Genomic DNA, 20,533 nt, shown 5'->3' on the forward strand with positions numbered 1-20,533 from the left:
GTCCGCCTGGCATATGATTGATACGTCTTAGCTCTGCTGCGCATGCGCAATTTACACGGCTCATTATGTTTACTTTCACGGGAAAAAAATAGGGAAACTTACTTTCTGGATGCTCCTCGTATGTTGTGTTGTCCATATGTGTTTGTTACCGTCTTTTCATCTATCTCCTTGTATCGCCATTCATCCCCATCATCTTCATTAGACACAAGCAATGTAACTCCATTCATTCTAACAGTAGTGGAGTACATGCTAAAGAAGTGAGCATTTATGAGCATTCCACAAGCAATACTTTTAAACAACTTAAATGCACCACATACTCCAACACCAAACTTATGTTGTTTTTTGTTTGTTTGTTTGAGTCCACTTCATGCACAGATAGGCTACTTGGGATGGGACATACAGTTTAAAGTGGAATCCAAACCACCATGTGCCTCCACCAGGTCAAACACCTAACTGATTTAAAGACAGGTAATAACGTTAGTGATAACAAATGTTATGAACTCTTCGTTGCTTTACTTACTTGTATATAATTTTTGATATCCCCCTGTCATTTCCATCAATATGAACACTGTCTATGCACCGGAATACAAATGGGTTGCCCAAAGACTGCAAAAGAAGTGGTTCAAAACGCCTGTAAATGGTGCCTGAAACAAACATAAGCACATTACAAATGACATCAATTAATCAACTCAATTAATTGTGCAAATGAGTATAAGGAACAAGTTTCTATGCAATACTTGAATCATAAAAAAAGATCATACAAATTCAGTTGAGTTGGTGTTTTAAGTCCACTTTATGCACAGTAAGGTTAATCAGGACTGGACCTACAGATTAAAGTGGAACTGAACCACTATGTGTCTCCACTGGGCTTCAAACCCAGGAACCCTTGAATACAAGACCAAGACACTGCCACTGCACCATCGGGAGGTTAAAAGATTGTACAAGAAGCCATGACCAGACTGTAGATTTTAGACTGTCAAATAAAATTTAAATTTAATGTTTAATATGTACTGTCTTCCGACAAAATTTAATTCATTGATTTTTTTCTGCTACTTTTTGTTAATTGCGAAGATGGAAATCAAAAGATGAAGTGGATGAAGGGATGACCACATATGGGACAGAACACAAAACCCAGAGGTTTATATTGGCAGCAGGTCCGAGCACTAGACTTGTTGGCCACAACAGAATCTCTAAATCATCAAATCAGATCAAATAAGGGTGTATTCCCAAATGATAAATCTATTTAAAAATCATATTTTTGGCTCTAAAAAATGCTGCAAAAAATGGACTATTCTGATCAAAAAATGGTTACTTCCCCTAAATCAATTTGATATTTGGATTTTTAGACAAAATTTGTTGGAATTAAAAAGTAGTTGACTTTTGGTTGCCTTCTTAACAGGTCACCCTTCACACACCGGCAAAACTAAAATCCTATTTCTAATTTTCTTCACATTCTGTCTACCACAATGTGGTTGGAAAGTGAACCATCCATCATTTGAAAACTAATAAACAAATATTAGTGTGGTGTGGAATATGCATGTCGATAAGTTATATATCAGTAAATTGGTTTATAGGAAGAATTACATATAGTACAGTGCTTTTCACGGTCAAGTTGGTTGTGGAGTGGTGGCTAGTGCGCGAGGAAGTGAGAGTGCGTTTCCCAGCAAAGTGGATGCAACATCCGCGTAACTGGAACCACTAGCTATGTAATGAAATAATCTCGTACAATTACATTGGCAGTTAAAATTAAAATGACACTGTACATTGTTACAAGAGGTGTTGGAAATTATGTCCTCCTGCATCCACACATTTACGGCATATTTATAGGAAGTTTTCACTAACATCTATCAGTTTCTCTTTTGAAATCTCTTCAATTTCTCTCCTGGTATTTTCTTTCAAATCCTCTAACGTATAGCTTCAGATTTAAAAGCTTGGTAGCTTGCCACATAGATATCATATAAATGTTTGTTTCTTGTGAAAGGTGCAGGAGGGATTTTTGTGGGGAATATTCAAATCCAATCATCCTCCAATATTCAAATCCAATCATCCTCCAACGTCATCTAGTTTCTCCTCAGTAACCACAAGCTGTCACACCACTCGCTTCTTATCAAGAACAGACCCTGGTTCCCTAAATTTGTTCACAAGTTTTCAAACACTGTCTCTGTGTGAAACAAGAACATCTGGGAATTCTGCTGCAAAACTACTTCTAACTTTCCTACAAGAATTCGCAATGACGTAGGAGACGTACAATTTTGAACGTGGTATTACTAGACTGCAGGAAAGCACCAGGAATATGTAAACCTTACCACTTCACAAAAACATGCAAACTGGACACCAGCTATCTGGATACGAAGCACTGACACATCCAGTGCCAAGGTCAGCGTACAGCTGTGGGTCTAAATGCTGGCAGATGCACTCTTACTTCCTGGTATGCTAGCTGCCGCTCCACGACCAACTTCACCATGAATAACATTGTATTATGCTATTCTGTATTTTCATAAACAGGCTGTAATATGCTGAAACATACAGAATTTGTACAAGTGTACATTAATTTTGATAAGACAAGAGCACCCATAGAGAGGAGACTGGAGGGAGCACTTGCCCCTCCTGAGATAGGAAAAAATGAATATGATTTGAATGGTGATATTGCAGCATGAAAACATGGATGAGTGGCGCCATGAAAGACGACATATAAAGTAGTCTCTGTCCATTGTGAAAAAGTACAAAAAGACAGAACTGTGCATCAACAAATTGCTAGATGTTTATGGAAGGAAGCTAGCCAAATCTAGTTTCTACTACAAATAGTGAACTCCAGTCTGAACTTGAGAACAATGTCAAAAAGTAACGGTAAAGTGCTCCCCTGTGCATAGCACCATGCCATGAAGGTGTATAGGGGGTGTGGGGGTAACGCCCCACACTTTCTTGATCCGGTCGTGAGTGGGGGTGATGTGATCAGCATCACACCCCTGACCGCCTTTACCCCCAGGGTTTCCCCCAGGTACCCATGTTATTTGACGCTGGGTGTGCGCCGGGGCCGCTTCCAATGTTAGAAAAGTTCCCCGATTTGAACCGGCTGGGAATCGAACCCGGGACCTTTAATATGGTAGTCAGACGCGTTACCGACTGAGCTACCGCGGCCATTGAGAACAATGCCAATGCCTTTTCAATTTAATTTCAGTTCATGATTTGTAATAATAATATAATAATAATAAAGTAAAACATGAGTTTTTATGACTTAGTGGCAAGATATGAAATCTTGCTCTGCCCCCAATGCTGGAAGTGGAAATTCCTAGCTTGGGGAGCAGAGTGCCTAGCCAACTTTGGGGAAAGGTGGGATGCTGGCAGTGATCAGAATGCTACATTTTAAAAGTAGCTTCTCTAGAGCTACAGCTATTCTTCCAAAATGTAGCTTCACTACAGCTACAGCTACATTTACCAAAAAGTAGCTCGATACGCTACTCATGTTTGCTACTCGCTACTTTGCTACTTCTGCATAAAAAACTTAAACAACCATATATATATTCTAAAGAAGCCCCTAGTTGTACTTGCTAGAAAATAGATTCTGTTATTTGTTATCATGATTCCTGTCATTCGATAATTTTGATAGCAGTGTTACTTCAGTTTCTTACATATCAATGTGTAAGGAACATATCAATTGCAATTAGGATGATACCCAAATTAATGACTACAACCATACACAAATAAAATTTGGTAGGATTATTTACATTTATATATCAACATATTTTCCTTGAGAATAAATATTGAGTTGAGTCACATAGCTGTTCGGAACCAGTCTCAATTAGCTTATCTGTGCATAAAGTGGACTCAAAATAAAAACTAGGAAAGATGCCTAACTGGGAGGATGGGATCCTCCTGCTCTTCCATTCCCCACACTGCTCATCATTCATCATTCTTCCTCATTCTCACACTTAGCCAAAAGTGGTAGAGACCGACTCTAGATACGATAATTACTAAATAAAACGTTCATCCTCATTGTCATGATCAGTGAAAGTAACAGAAAAGCGAAACAGAAATATATTGAAGAAACTGACATGTAAATCTGAATGTTCAAAACACATTGTAATTTGAATATTTGTGAACAAATATTATGACGAAAATAATTGTAATTCCAGAAAGTGTATGCCTATCGTTCTTGTAACAATAATTTCTTGCTGGTGAGATCCTATATCCTGACAGTGGTCAATGCTGTTAACGTACTGAACCATTGATTGCTGGCACTATTGCTTTGCCATTGTAGTGGAAAATGGATCGCTCATTTTTGCACTGCAAGTTGTGTTTTGCACATTGATTAATGACATTTTCTGTCACTTGCACCATGGATATCCACAGGATTTGTTCCGGGGTTGGTGCAATCTAGGCATGTTTGTCACTAAAATAGTGATGCAGCTCAAAACAAAGTAGCTGTTAGCCGGAATATAATTATATATGTCAGTTAGTTATCTGGATACTAGAATTATTCAGAAACAAATGAAATAAATTACGCAGATATCTACAATCTAGATTATCCGTATTGCCATCTAATAGATTGTCTTTATGAACCTCCAGCAAAAGTAAACGTTATTGTCGATTTTTGCCTCATTGGAAACTTACCTCAAAATGATGAGAAGAAATGTAGCTGTAGTGAAATTTTCGCTACAACTACACGAATTTTGTAGCTTCGCTACTGCTACAGCTACAATTTTCAAAATGTAGCACCGCTACAGCTACAAATTTTGTAGCTAGCTACAGTAGCACCACTACAAGTAGCATGGTACTTCCGACCACTGGATGCTGGTATGGAACAACGTGGAAATAATGCAGTGGGTGGGGGGATGATTCATGAGAATTTTCTTAACTGGGGGAAAGCATCCCATTTTGAGCACTGCCGCCCCTTCGTAGAAAAAAAAATTAGAGACTGACTGTCACTATAGAAACAAACTACTCACCAGGATACATTGCGACAACAGTTCCCTTGGGAACATGCCCCTCACCAACAAAAACTCCTGTTCCACCCCCTTGAAGCCGACTTGGAGCACGGACGATGTTAAACCCACATCTCTGAAGCATCACCTGGAGGAGGGAGGGGAAAGTTTACACAAGGCTGTTCACTTACATTTTTATTTTATTAAAACAATTCAAAGGCTTCTTTTAGACTCCCAATAAGGTAAAAACTGAATGTGTTAATGTAGATTTTTACTTTTGCAATGCTTCATGGTTCTAGTAAGTGTGTCTTCAATTACAAATTACATATTCAATCTACATGGAAATCTTAAATTTGGACTGCCTTCATACGAAGGTCATACAGAAAAACAGGGATGTTTTGGTGTAAAAAAAAATGACAAAGGATGCATGCAAAAATTTTAGGGTACAGAAATTACGTACCTTACTCTACTTTTCCACATATTTGTCATATCCATTCAAGCATTTATCATAGCGCAACACCAGTTTGTCGATATCATTACTCTCCTGGTTGCTGCCAATGTATTCAACCATGTAGTGAGAGCGTCTTTGAGTTCATCAGCTGTGGCAAAGTGGCATTCATCATGTCATTACCGTACACTTGCATTATTTGCTTATGAATTTCACTGGCATTTACTTTTCTCGCATTCAGAAACTTTATCACACTCAACACCTCACACTTGGCAGGATTCTCAATTTTGTCGCACATGTTCAGGGTTCAGCTCGATACTGTACATGTAAGCGTACACGTCTGTACCATCTCAGTGCTTGGCTTAAACTGAGACTGAGGGGGCGTACATGGAGTGTACTGTGCACTGCAGTCTAATGTTCCTTTTTTCTGTAAAACACTTTGCCACATCTAATGAACTTAAAGATGCTGTCACTACATGGGTGACTTTACTGGTGGCAACCGAGTACAATGACGGTATAAACAAACTGGTATTCTGCTATGACAAATGCTTGAATGGGTATGGCAAATATGTGGAAAAGTAAAACTACATAGTATCATAATTTTTTTGCATACATTATTTGTTGTTTGTGTTTTACACAAAAACATTCCTTTCTTTCTTTCTGGATGACCCTCGTACTTTTACCCAATTCAAAATACACTACAGGGTGGCCCAAAAGGAAGAGATTGGTGATTTATTTTATTTACTTGAAAATTAAATAAATTTTATCAGTATATCAACAATGAAGAAAGAAAAATAGATGCACACAACACACACATAACAAGAATAATAACAAGAGTAAAACAAATATTATTAACTGTTCATCTGCTTAATGTTCGACTAGCTAGACGTTTGTTTAAAGAGAGGAAGTCCAATATCATTTAGTGAACTGTAGAAGGTTTGTAGCCACAAGTTCAGGTTCAAATCCCAGCCTGAGCATGGGTGTTCTTTGTGAGTTTCCCTTCATCAACCTCATCATATTATTACTCATCCTCATCATTGTGATAAGGCAGCCAAAAGTGGCAGAAAAGTGAACCAAATCAATCAACCTGTAGTGAAATGACCCTTGTTTTAAGGTTAGCTTTGGAACTTATGTGTGAAAATTACTACCTTAAGGATGAAACAACCTTCTGTATAAACTAATGCAAGAGTTTTCATGGCTTTAGAGGCTATGTAATCTATATGGTGGCTGAACGTCAGTTTGCTATCGACAATGACTAAGATTTTTGTGTTGCTTCACGGATGGAATATTCTGGTTGCATAGTTCATAGGATGATGCTGTAAAATTGGATTTGTTAGTAACTCTCATGACAACAGTGCTTCCAGGATTCAATGTCAGATTCCAGACTTGACATCAGCATTCATTGTGATGAACATTTGCAATCATCAGCATACAACAAAACTGAGACATTATCAACAAATATGTTCCAAATATGACACACAAATATCCATGAAAAGAGTGAAACACAGGGGTCCCAGAGAACTTCCTTGAATAAATAAGTTTAAGTTTTTAGGTGAATCAGCACATATGACTATTTTGCACCCTTCAATGTATACAGGAGAAAATCCTCTTGTCTAAAATTCTTAGCTAGAAGTTAAAAAAAGGGGTGTCAAATATCCCTTGAGAAAGGTTAAAAGTGCAGGTTGTACACAGATACACGACACATTAAAAAGTAGGGAAGGGCAGATACAAAAATTTGGCCAATACTATTAAATTGCCAATACAGGGTGATTATAAAGTCTCTATACATTTTAGTGATATTGTGATAAAATACATTTCTTTTGCATCTTATGTGAAGCAATGCGAACTGTAGAAGAAAGAACAGCCATTGTTTGTGTTCGTTTGCGTGAAATGACATATGAACAAGTGTGGATGGACTTCACCTGGGAAATCAGAAAACCAGGCCCCACAAGGCTGGCTATCAAGAACCTGGTCAACAAATTCAAGCAAACTGGTAGTGTTGTGGATGAAAAACGTCCTGGTAGGCCAGCCATAATGCCACAAATTGTGCAAAGTGTACAGGATGCGATCACACGTAACCCCACAGCATCGACCAAGAGACTCAGTATCCATAATCCCATCAGCTATCAACTGTGGCTCATAGCTCGCTGGATTGGGGGATGGCAAGCTCCCTACTATGCACCAACAGGATGGGGCACCACCCCATATTGCCATCATCCTTCTGGATCACCTAAAAGGAGTTTTCCCTGGTAGATGGATTTATCGTGCCTCGCAACGGTTTTGGACCCTCCGCTCACCCAACCTGACCCCTTAGACTTTTTAATCTGGGGATTTCTCAAGTCATAAGGTGTACTTGGTGAAGATCCACAGAGTTTACCAGTTCCAACAATGCTTTACAGCCACAGTTGCTGAGATTACACCAGCTATGTTGGAGAAGGTGTCTTAGGCAGTGGTGGATCATTGACTGATTGAATTGGTGTTTTAAGTCCACTTTATGCACAGTAAGGCTAATCGGGACTGGACCTACAGTTTAAAGTGGGATCCGAACCACTATGTGCCTCCACCGGGTATTGAACCCGGGACCCCTTGATTACAAGGCAACGACGCAACCACTGCGCCATCGGGGAGGCCCCGCAGTGGTGGATCACTGGCATCTGTGCCTAGACTTGAGGAGCAGTCACATTGAGTTATACTGATTTTGTGTCCTACTGTGATATATGTTTCAGTACTATGGTATTTTGTGCAATAAATCCTGTTCATGCAGAAATGTATAGTGACTTCATAATAAAAAAATTACCGATACTGATAACCGATCCGATATAAAATTTTAATTGGTACATTGACCTTCTTAATAAATGTATGCTGTCAATTGGACCAAGCTTTTTCAATACATGAGAAGCTGCACATAAGACATTTACTTTACAAAAAAGTACGAAATGGAGATTATATGTTTACATCTATAAAAATTATAACAAAATGGAATAATATTGTAAAAATGTGTAAGATATTTAGAGACATATCGGATTGCTACAATTATCAGTAATTTTACCGACAAACTGAGAAATAGAAATAGAGAACCAATTAATCTGTCCCATCCCTATTTAAAAGATAAGGACACGTTAGAAAACTTCCTTAGAGACAGTGGAAAAGACCAGATTCTCTCAAAAAGCTAAAAACATGAGTTAAAACACAGTCATCATCTCCCAACATGGATGATAAATTTGCTGGGAAAATCTGGAGATTAAAAGTAAAAGCTGCACATTCAAGAAGAAGATGTAGAACATTTAAAATTACATTACAGGCAGAGCACAGAAAAGAGTCCAGCCCTTGCAGCCCTTGCAGCAAATGACATGCGAGACATTTTTTTCTCGACAGGAGGGAGCACTCACTTCCTTCAGGTACACAGGAAACCACAAGAAGCCATGATGAAGAACACTGGTAACACTAGTAAGCCTTGTCACCATGTTTAATAAAGCAAGGAAATGCTGACAAAGGCAAAATTTATTGCAAAATAAGACACAAACGTAATGTTTCCACACTCTAACAGGGTCTTCTTCAGACAAAGGTTCACAATAAATTGAAATAAATATCCAACCATAGAGGTGACCATATGTCCCGTTTCAGAGGTGTGTCCCGGTCATCCTGTAGTTGTAATTAAAACCCACCATTCGTCCCGTTCTATAAAATATAAGTGATCCATTCTCGTCGAGAATGTTCGAACAGACAGCAAGCTTACTGTTTAAGTCAGTTCCACGTCACGAGTTGTATTGCTTTGTGTGTGTTCTGTTATTTGTAGAGAAATGAATGATTGGCCAAGAAGCGTAATGTATTTTCAATATGGACCTGCTACAAGAATTTAAATTCCTGCTTCTTGACACAAACTCAACAGACAAAAGTCATGTTCTGTCAGATATGTGCGGTAATTTTTCAGGGAGTTTCTCAAGAAGATTGGTTCTTCTGATAAACATTTCTGGCAGTCATCAACTTCAGCGTAGGACTAACATCAAAGGTTGATCAGAAGTGATACACTATGCAAGTTTTACCGAGATTATAATAATTAATACCATTTGTCAATGAGATATCTTATTTCATTTATTGTTTATGATGTATAATTTATGTGATCCATACTTATTGAATAATAATAATAGTAACAACAATAATAATATGTTAATAATAACAATCATTTCAAAATTAGACCTAACAGATTTTACAGGATGGGGTAAACTGACATCCCTGGGATGTCCCATTTTTGGGTCAAAATATATACAACCATCATCGTATATATACATTCGCAGTATGTTTTGTGTATAGACCCTGTACTGCAAGTGTATATGGATCTTTATTTCAATTTACTGTGAACCTTTGTCTGAAGAAGACCCTGTTAAGAGTGTGGAAATGTTACATTTAAATGTCTTATTTTGCAATAAATTTTGCCTTTGTCAGCATTTTGTTGTATTCTGAAGAACACGCAGATAAGATTACCTTTCACTGTCTATTGTACAAGATGAAAGTAATTTGTAATATTTGTAACTTTTCCTCCGTAGGTGAACCATGCTGACAACTGTGGAACTTACTGCCACTGTGACGTGGGGAAATGCGGCAACAGAACTTCTATTGTCTGCTTCTATTGAAATCAAATGGTGTAACGCCCACTACACCGAAAAGTAGTGTGGAACCAAAGTGCAGAATTTCCATGCTAGATGTCTGCAAATTTTTAGGGTGAAAAATTTCCATTGGCTGCATCTCCAAATGCCCACTCATGTAATTCAACATGTCTTCATTTAGCTGTGGCAAGCATCATGCTCGGCCCCGCTGTAGCCGAGCATGGAAAATGTTTCAATTGGAGGCATGGTTCAGAGCATGGCAGCGTGGTGCATGGGTGGACTATCCTCGGAAAGGCACATTGAAGTTTCCACTCGGAGGTTTGGGGTGGTACATTTCTGGCATCTGAGTGGGTGATAACCTTCATTCTCCTCTGTGGATGGAAAAGCCACACCACAGAGACATTGCAGCAGAATTGAATCGAAAACATCTGGAGTGAGAGACCACTCCCGAGCACATTGCTCCAAAAATTCAAGGTCACATTATACTGTAGAGTCACTCCAGCATTCAGCCATACCTTCATGTTCTTCTCAGCTATCTCATCTTCATTTGGACCCACATAAAGATGCGAAAGAAGATTCACCAAACTCTCCAAAACAGTATCATCATCTACTATGTTGTCCCTGTCACTTGATTCCACCACTCGAACAGACCTGCAATATAAATGATATTCTTACACTTCTACTGCTGCTTCAATTAAAATACCATAAACAGAAGTTTGCACGAAATATAAAATATTTATTTTTGCATCTAGCTATTTGAATATTCTAAAATTGACTTTATTATTTGATTATTGTGCAAATATACCAATTCCAAGTTATATATATGAAGAAAAAATATAATTGTAATACCATGTCTCCAGTCCAATTAGATTTACTGGCAGAATACAGATCAGGAGCGCATCTACAACTTTCCATCTGTAGGATGGGTGTGAGGATAAGTTTCTTCTTAGGGAGGTATAAGGGTAATTTCACCACCAAATGTCTTTGGGGGGTTGATACATCACTTATATATGGATTATAATCTATCCACAGTGTATCACTGTTCCAATGGACATAAACAACCTAGCTTCTTTGATTGACATGCTTTATTTTACTTTACTTTTTGACACAATTGGCAAAGAGCGAAGATGATAATATAATGGTGATAAGATGAGATGAATGAAGGGACAATCACCAACATATATGGATGGCACGAGTCTCACAGAGGATTATAGTAGTTGTGAGTCCAGACACCAGTGCCTTGCTAGTCCATATTGCAGTCCAGAATACCCTACGAGGAGGGAAAGTTGACATGTGAGTGGGTCTCTTCACTTACACCCCCCCCACCCACCAAGCTGCAATGTTTAAAGGTCTCTTTCAAATTTAAAAAAATCCTGGCACCTGAATATAAATAAATTAGATTGGATACTTATATTTGCCTTATATTCTTGTTTTATTGTGTTTAATGCAATTAGCAACAAAATGGCAGAAAGGCAATGTAAAATAACCTCGTTATAGTGCAATAGGCATATTTTGTTGTTCATGTAGATCTGTTAATGGCCGGGTGACCATAATACTTTATGAATGACCAGTTCTCCACATCTGAAACCATGTGATTTCTGCCTGTGAGGATTCCTGAAAGATCATGTTCATCAAGCACATGTACACTTCGCAACATCTTATTAGACCGCCCCCAAATCGTAAACTTAGCAACATTGCAGTTCAGCTCCAGGTGAGAGTAGCCAACTTTGAGTAGGTCCTTCCACTAGATGAAAAACGCTGCGGTGAGAGTTAAAACACAATCAAACAGAAACAATAAATTGGAAAAAGAACCTTGAGGGATATTTAAGATTCTGCTTGCTCGACTTGAAATTTGGGGGGGGTTTGAAACACTGAATAGAGTTTTTCTCCACCTGGAGGAAATTGCCATCAAGTTTGTGCACAAAGAAGCAAATTTGTGAGGAGTTTATGTGACATTTTATTTACAATACCTTGCATAATATCGAACAGTTTTCAAAAAAATATATTTTACATGACTTGTCGAGAAAATGTGCTTGAAACACAGGAACCGGAGTCTTCATAAACGTCAACATGTTTTTAAGGGTATAACATCATTAAGTTAACGTACAGCATTTGGTTAGGCGCTGCTATCCTTATTTCTCGTCAAGCGTGAAAGGTCACAGGTTCAAATCCCAACCTCTCCTCTTTTTTTTGTTTTCTGAACAGAGACAGTTAATATTAGAATATTTAAAAAATGAATCCAATGCACACTTGAGGGGCGTCCCTTCTGCACATAATTTGCCTTAGAAGTTGCAGATTTCCAGTATTTAAAGTTAAAACTTTTCTTTTTAGTTATTGTTCATATGTTGTGTTAACACACACATCATGATTAATTCACAAATCACATATATGTACGAGGGTCACTATTTATATTTTGAGCCTAACAATGAAAAAACAGGAATTTGGCATTGAAAACTGCTTTATTGTTTTTCGAAGTATTCTCCTTTATGGTCAAAACCATTTTGCATTCGTTTGAACCATTTGTCAAAGCAGTTTTTCCAATCTTCTTGAGACACCTCCATAATATGGTTCTTGAACGCATCAACGGCGTCTTCCGCCGACGAAATCGTTGTCCATGCAATTTATTCTTGACATTCGGGAACAAGAAGAAGTCATTGGGTGCCAAATCAGGACTGTACGGCATCAATTCGATTTTTTGACTGTTCATAAAGTTGGTTGTTAGATGAGATGTGTGACAGCTGGCATTGTCTTGATGAAGAATGATCCGACGGCGTTTGTTTGTTTTCCGTATTTGACCGAAGACCTCTGGCAAACAAATTGTTGTGTACCATTCAGAGTTGACCGTTCTACGTTCCTCTAAAGGCACAGTTGCCACATGACCAGTTTTCCTGAAAAAACAGGCGACCATTTGTTTAGATGTGCTTCGAGCGCGAACAACTTTTGTTGGATTGGGTTCATCTTGAAACACCCATACAGTCGACTGCTGTTTACGTTCCGGCTCATATGCATATATCCATGATTCATCACTTGTTACAATCTTATACATGTCTTTTGAAGCACCACGATTGTATTTATTGAGCATTTGTTTGCACCAATTGACACGAGCGTCTTCTTGAGTTTTTGTCAAATTGTGTGGGATCCAACGAGAACATACCTTTCTCACAGCTAAATGATCATGTAATATTGTATATATGCTGGTGGAACTAATGCCTATGGTTGCCTCAATCTCACAGTATGTCACATGACGATCTTGCAGTATTAGGTTTTGCACAGCATCAATGTTTTCTTGAACAACAACTGATTTTGGACGACCTTCGCGAATCTCGTTGGTGAGCGAATGGCGGTCACGATTAAATTCGTTATACCAGCGTTTCACAGTGGCAAAGGATGGGGCTTCATCACCAAATGTGGAAGTAAGTTGATCGATGCACTCTTGTCTTGATAATCCACGTCGAAAATCATAAAAAATCATCGCATGAAAATGTTCATGAGTTAATTCAATTTTATTGTGGTCGCGCAATCTCCAAGGCAACATAAACAACACAAATGAAGCTATTGACAAAACATTTGAAGTATGTTATGGTCAATAATGCCAGACGATTCCGCGCAAACATCAAATCGCGCCTAACTTCAATCAGTGTTGCCAAGGCTCAAAATATAAATAGTGACCCTCGTATTCAGGATGAAGAATGTATAATGTTCTTTAAGTTATGTATTGTTTGTTCTTCACTGACTCCTAAAATATTGATTATTTGATTTCGATATACTAAAAAAAACAGTTATGTTAAGTAGTGATGTAGTGCAGTACTGTAACGAAGGAGAGCGTTTAATGAGTTCAAATTGCTAAGATTGGTAATTTTATGTCCGTTCATTCGTAATGACTGTTGTCAATCCCCTCACCACCATCTTACGATGCGTCTAAAACTAAACACAGTCAAAAAAGTTTTGCATCAGGACGGAAAATGACAAAAGATATATGAAGCACAAGGTTTATTGACAATGACAGTGGGAATACAAAAGAAAATATGAAGAACAAGACATGTTGAATGAAAAGCGAACAAAAATCGTACAATTTTCTCAGAAATGTGTTTAAAACGAATATGGCACAATTCATGATGGAGGAGAAAAAACATATAACTGTCACAAGAAGACTGTTCGTCATACCGGATCCACCAGAAACATTGTCTACCACCTGGTGTGTCCTCCCCTGGCTGCAAGAAGGTCTTGAACAAGCTGTGGCATACTGAGGATGAGACGATCAAGGTGATCTTGCGGCAAGCGATCCCATTCGTCCTGTGCCACAAGAAGAACTTCACGAAGATTGGTGGGAGCCACAGGACGGTGTGCAATGGGATTTTTTAGCATTGCCCATGCATGTTCAATGCAATTCATGTCGGGACTTTGCGCTGGCCAGAGCATGCGGCGGATATTTGCCTCCTGCAGGTAATCGTGTACCATCTGTGCGCGGTGTGGACAGGTATTGTCATCCACCAAGACAAATTCCTTACCAATTTCCTGATGAAATTGTTCCACAGTCATCTGGAGAATATCCCTGACATAACGAACAGCTGTTTGTGTCCCTCTAATTGGAATTAGGGGCGTTCTACGTCCGAGCATGATCCCCGCCCACTCCATGATTCCTCCTCTTTGGTATGGATGGATCGCCTGGACACCACCAAGCCGCTCCTGCAGTCCAGGGCCTCACCACATCCGTCCTCTTCGTGAATCTGGCCTTAGACAGAGCCTACATTCATCGGTGAAGAGCACATGAGCCCAGTGACAGGGTCCCCAATTTCGATGTACACGGGCCCAATGCACACAGTCGCGCCGATGTCGTGGCAACAGGTACTGGCACCGGAGAGGTCTTCTTTAACGTAAACCACTTTCTCGGAGTCTGTTACGGACAGTTTGGTTTGACACACGCACACCAGAGGCTGCCTGGAGGGCATGAGTGATGTTCCTTGCCGTCATGGTATTCTGTCGCCAAGCTGAGAGTCGTACATAGCGGTCATGTGCTGGTGTTGTGACCCGTGGACAACCTGTCCGTTGACGATCTGCTACTGTTCCTATGTCTGTATACCGCCTCCAGGTCCTACAGACATCGCTTTGCGCCACTCCAACAGCCCTACCTACAGCCCGTTGTGACATGCCAGTGTGCAGTAGCGTGATGATCCTGGCCCGATCAAACTGCACTATCGTATGCCTAGGCATGCCTTGCACACAGCTGCACTCGCTCGTCTTCGCTAACTGGACACAAGGAACACCTAACTAACCTTCGCCGACTTCCGTGGTGCTGCGCTCGAGCACACGCATGCGCTTGCCGACTCCGGTAGTCGTCTGTGGTGATCGGTATTGCACGTTTACCGCGTTACTTCGCACAATGAGCTCTGCTTCATCGTTTCTTGTCTGTTTCGGCATGTTGCGGACGCTATTTTCATCACTTCTCGGGTGATGCAAAACTTTTTTGACTGTGTTTAATAGTAAATCGCTAATTAACATAAGTAAATTGTTTTGCAATGGAGGCCGATTCGATAAGAAACTACTAATAAGTATTTATTTAGTGAGTGACAAACAAAAAATTCAAAACCTCATAATGATCGTTAATTCCTCACTGCTTTGTATCTAAAATGTTTGTCTTATTTGAACAGAAAGTACAAGTATCAGATCTAACAAACTTTCCCCACTAACTTTGCAATATTCGAAACCACCATTACAAACTTAGCTCTATGTAACTTGATTCTGCGCATTCTATGTGACATGTGACTTTCTCCTATCATCAAAATAACTTCCTCTTACTATGTCCTTACACCTCGTGAAATACAGAGACCAATGTTAACTTCTTAGCACGGTAGATAAACTTTACATCCAACGATATACTTCTGAGGTGTAGAATCGAACCTACGACCTCCCTCGTGAGAATCAAGTACACTACCTCTTCACCAGGTAGCTCATGTTAAAATTTGCTACCAGTTTGAAGAAGTCAATTCACACATAATGTCATGTCTACCTAAGTATATTTTCCTCATGGCAATTTTCATGAGGAATCGAATTCAGAAAAAATAGAGAAACGCTGAAAAGGAAAAATGATAAACATGTCTATTGGTGTTTTGCCATATTTTGTAAATTGTGTAAAAATTCCATGTTTTGAACAAGCAATCGTTTAGTTACGAAGTATTTTGTTGTTTGTTTAAAGTAGGAACAGGAGAGCGAAAAGAAGTCATTTGAACCAGAACCGGTTGCCAAGAAACTTAAGCTTTTTCCAAAGACTGTATGAAAAGAGAGAGGAAAGGGATATTCAACGTATGAAATATAAAATATGTGCAAAATTAAAACAATGGAAACCTTGCAAGATAATACTAACAAACTTCAAACTATGAAAACATATTTTCGTGGTGGAAAACTGCAAGTCATTTTCGAAAAATGAACTTTTTTTTCTGTAATATAAAGTGAAGATATGGGATGATAAGATAAGATAAGATTTATTTCCATCCACTTGATCATATGAGTACAAATAGCACTATGATATGAGATAGGTCCATTACATGTATAATTTTGAGTACAAAGGAATTTACACATACTTAAGCATATTAAAAAGTATAAAGAGTATAAAATAAAATTACATGAATGATTTTGAGTACAAAGGAATTAACACATACTTATGCATATTAAAAAGTATGAGAGAGTATGGAATAACATAGAAAATAGAAGAAAAATCAAAGGTTATGACTATTAGTGAACACAAAAATAGAAGAAAAGTCAAAGGTTATGTCTATTAATGAAAAATATGATCAAAGTACTCCTCTGTGCTATAAAACAAATACTTCATAAGCAAGCTTTTTACTGTTATTTTAAATTTGGTTGGATTATGATTCTTGAATCCTCTGGCAGCTTGTTATAGAGTTTTACACCTTGAAATCCTAGACCACTATGTGTTTTGGATGTGCGGACAGTAGAAAGGTGGAGGGAGTTATGCATACGAGTGCTGTACTTGTGTATGTCCAGAGTTTTTGAGAAGATTTTAGAATTTGTATGAATAAAGTACAACGTTTCTAATATGTACAAACATGGAAGAGGTAATATTTGAAATTCATTGAAAATTTGTTTTGTTGGGTTTGAGAGGGATACATTCTTCATAATTTTTAATATGCGTTTTTGTCAAATAAAAATTTTCTGCATTTTGGGTGAACTGCCCCAGAAAGAGATACCATATGTGAGTACAGGTTGAATCTGTCCAAAATATACTGTCCTTAAATCATTCAAAGTTAAAACATTTCTCAAAATTCTCATCATGTAGCAGAGCCTGCTTAACTTTTGAGTTAAATTAGTAATTTGCATGTCCCAAGACAGGTCTGTGTCTATCCATACTCCTAACAATTTTATTGCATTGCATTCTTTGACAACTTCATTGTTAATAATTACATTTAAGATTTTTATTTGTTTTGCTGGATTAAAATTTATTAGAACTGTTTTATTAACATTCAGGGAAAGCTTGTTGTTGTTTAGCCAGATGTTTAGTTGTGTTGTTGTTGAAATGGAATTCTTTTGAAGTTGCTCATATTCCAGGCTTTTTACTATGATATTTGTATCATCCGCAAAAAGTATTGTTTGAGACTCTGATAAGGTTTCTGGAAGATCATTTATGTAGAGTAAAAATAAAACTGGTCCTAGAATTGAGCCTTGCGGTACACCTGTATTGAGGAACAGTTGGTCTGATTTGATTTTGTTAATATCTACATACTGACATCTGTCTTTTAAATAAGACGTGAACCATTTTTTTGCTAAACCTCTCATTCCATAATGTTCCATTTTATCTAGTAAAATGTCATGCTGAATCAAATCAAATGCTTTGGTGAAATCTAAAAATAATCCATGCACATGCATTTTTTTGTCTCTCGATTTTAGTATGTTATTTGTAAATTCAAAAATAGCTTCTGATATTGACTTACTTTTTTGGTATCCAAATTGATGTTTGGATAAAATGTCGTATTTTTCTAAGAAAGTTACTAATCTATTTAGCATAATTTTCTCTATTACTTTAGAGAAGACCGATAAAAGAGAAATTGGCCTATAGTTTGAGCATTCTTCTTTGTTGCCTTTCTTGAATAATGGTCTCACTTTTGCTATTTTGTACTCACTAGGAAAAATACCTGTTTCTAAAGATGTGTTGCAAATACTTACTAGTGGTTGTAAAATACTATTAGCACATTTTTTTAGTAGAGAACTTGAAAATTCATCTGGCCCTGATGAATACTTATTTTTTAAATTTATAATTACCTTCTCGACTTCTCCCTCAGTTACTGGTGTGAGAAACATAGTGTTTGTGTTTCTGGGACTGTTGAAATATGTTCTTAATCTAAAGTTAGATCACGCTAGCAAGCGGCGTGGGACCACCCACTCTGGTAGCGACGCGCTGTTGCCGGATTGACCTACTTCAGGATTTTCGCGAGCCCACAGAAACATGAGGAAGGCTGAACTACTGCAGCTCCTTATGTTACACAAACCAGTTCCCCATATATCGAATAGACAAGCTTGCAGAAGAAGCGGGACATACGGTGGTCAGTCTCCCGCCTTATCATTGTATGTACAATGCAATCGAACTTATTTGGGCACAGGTCAAAGGGCTGGTAGCACAGAGGAACACTTTGCCACCTTTTACACTGTCTAAAATTTTGCAATTGAAAGAACAGGCTATCGGGGATGTGACAGCAGATAGGTGGCGTTCGGCTATAGATCACACAAGGAAGATTATTTCCGAAGCATGGGAAAAGGAGGGAGTTGAAGAGCAGCAAATGGAGGATTTTGTCATTTCACTTGGGCGGGAAGACAACAGTGACAGTAGTAGCTCAGATGAAGATGTTGCTTTACCAACCAACAATGAAGATGATCTTGGGATAGCGCCACTGCAATGGTAGCCGGTAAGCAAAAACAACTGATTCTTTAACTACTACTTCTGTTCTTTCATTAATTTTTTATGCTTTTACATACAGGTAGCTCAAAGCATTGATAACACATGTACCAAATGTATCATTAATGTTAAGGAAATAGAGCAATTGCCAAGCATTTCGTTGTAATTAATTGAACTCTGTATTGCCAGAGCCTGTATTATCCTGTAGCTTCCCAAATTATCTCACTTCACACACCCACATGTGCCTCCCCGATGGCACAGTGGTAGGGTAAGCATTGTCGCCTTGTAATCAAGTAGTCCTGGGTTTGATACACTGTTGAGGCACATAGTGGTTCGGATCCCACTTCCAACTGTAGGTCCATTCCAGATTAGCCGTAGTGTGCATAATGTGGACTTTAAAACACCAACTCAATCAATCAATTCACACACAATGATTTGTTCTTGATAAATTCTTCTCCGTAATACAGTAACTCAGTTCTGTAAAATTCTGTTTTAGAGGTGAATTTTTGTAGGTCCCTCAAAATATAATTTAAAAACGTGTTAACGAAACGAAGTTGTACATAATTTGTTTATACGTAATTTGCCCTAATTTTCAAGAAATACATTTCATTTGTGCGTTCTGAAGCTTCAACAATCGCGGCGTGACAAAGAAGGCAAAGAGAGGCGGCATGAAATCAAAGGAGAACGATTTGCCACAGTGTTGTTCATAACGCAAGACGCATTTTCTTTTGTTGGTAATTGCGATACGATACAACATAAGTAAAAAGATGCCGGTAGCTGATGCTTGCAATGTACCATAATAAAAACTCAACAAAGGTTCTTTCATTGAAGGTTTTCGGTTGCTGTGTAGTGCAGGAAGATAAAATGTTTCATGCTTGCCAGAATGTATGATTCGTTAAATTATCACTTTACGACGGAAATAACATATATTAGCATACTGATACATACGTGCTTTATTTCGCGTGACGCTTTTTTCCCGAGCTTGCCAACAGCTGACTAGCTTGTCCGTGTGTTTTTGCGAACGTGGCAACGTAGAAACCCCCCAGCCACATGGCAGCCAACGAGGAGACAGAATTTGGTCACGTTCTGCTGTTCTGATTGCACGCCGCTTCTTATCGCGTCCGTACTGTAGGTGTAGACATTACTGCATTTTTACAGGGTGACAAGAAATAACCCATACCAAGTTTGGTGTATCCTGCCAAGAATGTAGTGTACCGCAGCCAAATAATTGTAGTGTTATTGGATTCTCCATAGTCTTTGGTAACTGTACCTGTTGTTTCAGCTTCATTACGATTACTTTCTTTGTGTGTCAGAATGTCAACCAAACGCAGTGCAATTTTGGAACTGTGGCATCAAGGAAAGCGTCAATGTGAAATTGTTCGTTTGCTGGGTGTTCCAAAAATGACAGTCTCAGACGCAGTTCGGCGATTCAAGGAGCTCGGCCATGAAGGCGACCGTCCCAGAAGAGGAAGAAAGCCTACCGTCAACACGTCCCAGAACCGCAAGATCATCAAAAAGCGAGTTCAGCGAAATCCGAGGGTCTCCATGAGAAAAGTCGCCCGTGAGATCGGGATCAACCATGAATCGGTGCGGCAAATGGCGAAAAAGAACCTCAACCTCAAGGAGTACAAGCTCCAAAAAGTTCAGCTTCTAA

The 20,533-nt window shown here is 38.6% G+C and overlaps 1 protein-coding gene across 1 annotated transcript in view; it reads right to left on the reverse strand.

Moving 5' to 3' along the window:
* Positions 1-20,533, reverse strand: part of LOC145996587 (SET domain-containing protein 9-like) — a 79,943-nt gene that overhangs the window by 11,375 nt on the left and 48,035 nt on the right. The window contains exons 3-5 of the mRNA XM_083133124.1: positions 10,490-10,625; positions 4,947-5,070; positions 521-644 (exon numbers count right to left, since the gene is read on the reverse strand). Coding sequence (XP_082989250.1) covers positions 521-644; positions 4,947-5,070; positions 10,490-10,625 — 384 coding nt within the window. The remainder of the gene's footprint in view (positions 1-520; positions 645-4,946; positions 5,071-10,489; positions 10,626-20,533) is intronic.

This window comes from Lepisma saccharinum, chromosome 12 (assembly GCF_977018435.1).
Source record: "Lepisma saccharinum chromosome 12, izLepSacc3.1, whole genome shotgun sequence".
Taxonomy (NCBI): domain Eukaryota; kingdom Metazoa; phylum Arthropoda; class Insecta; order Zygentoma; family Lepismatidae; genus Lepisma; species Lepisma saccharinum.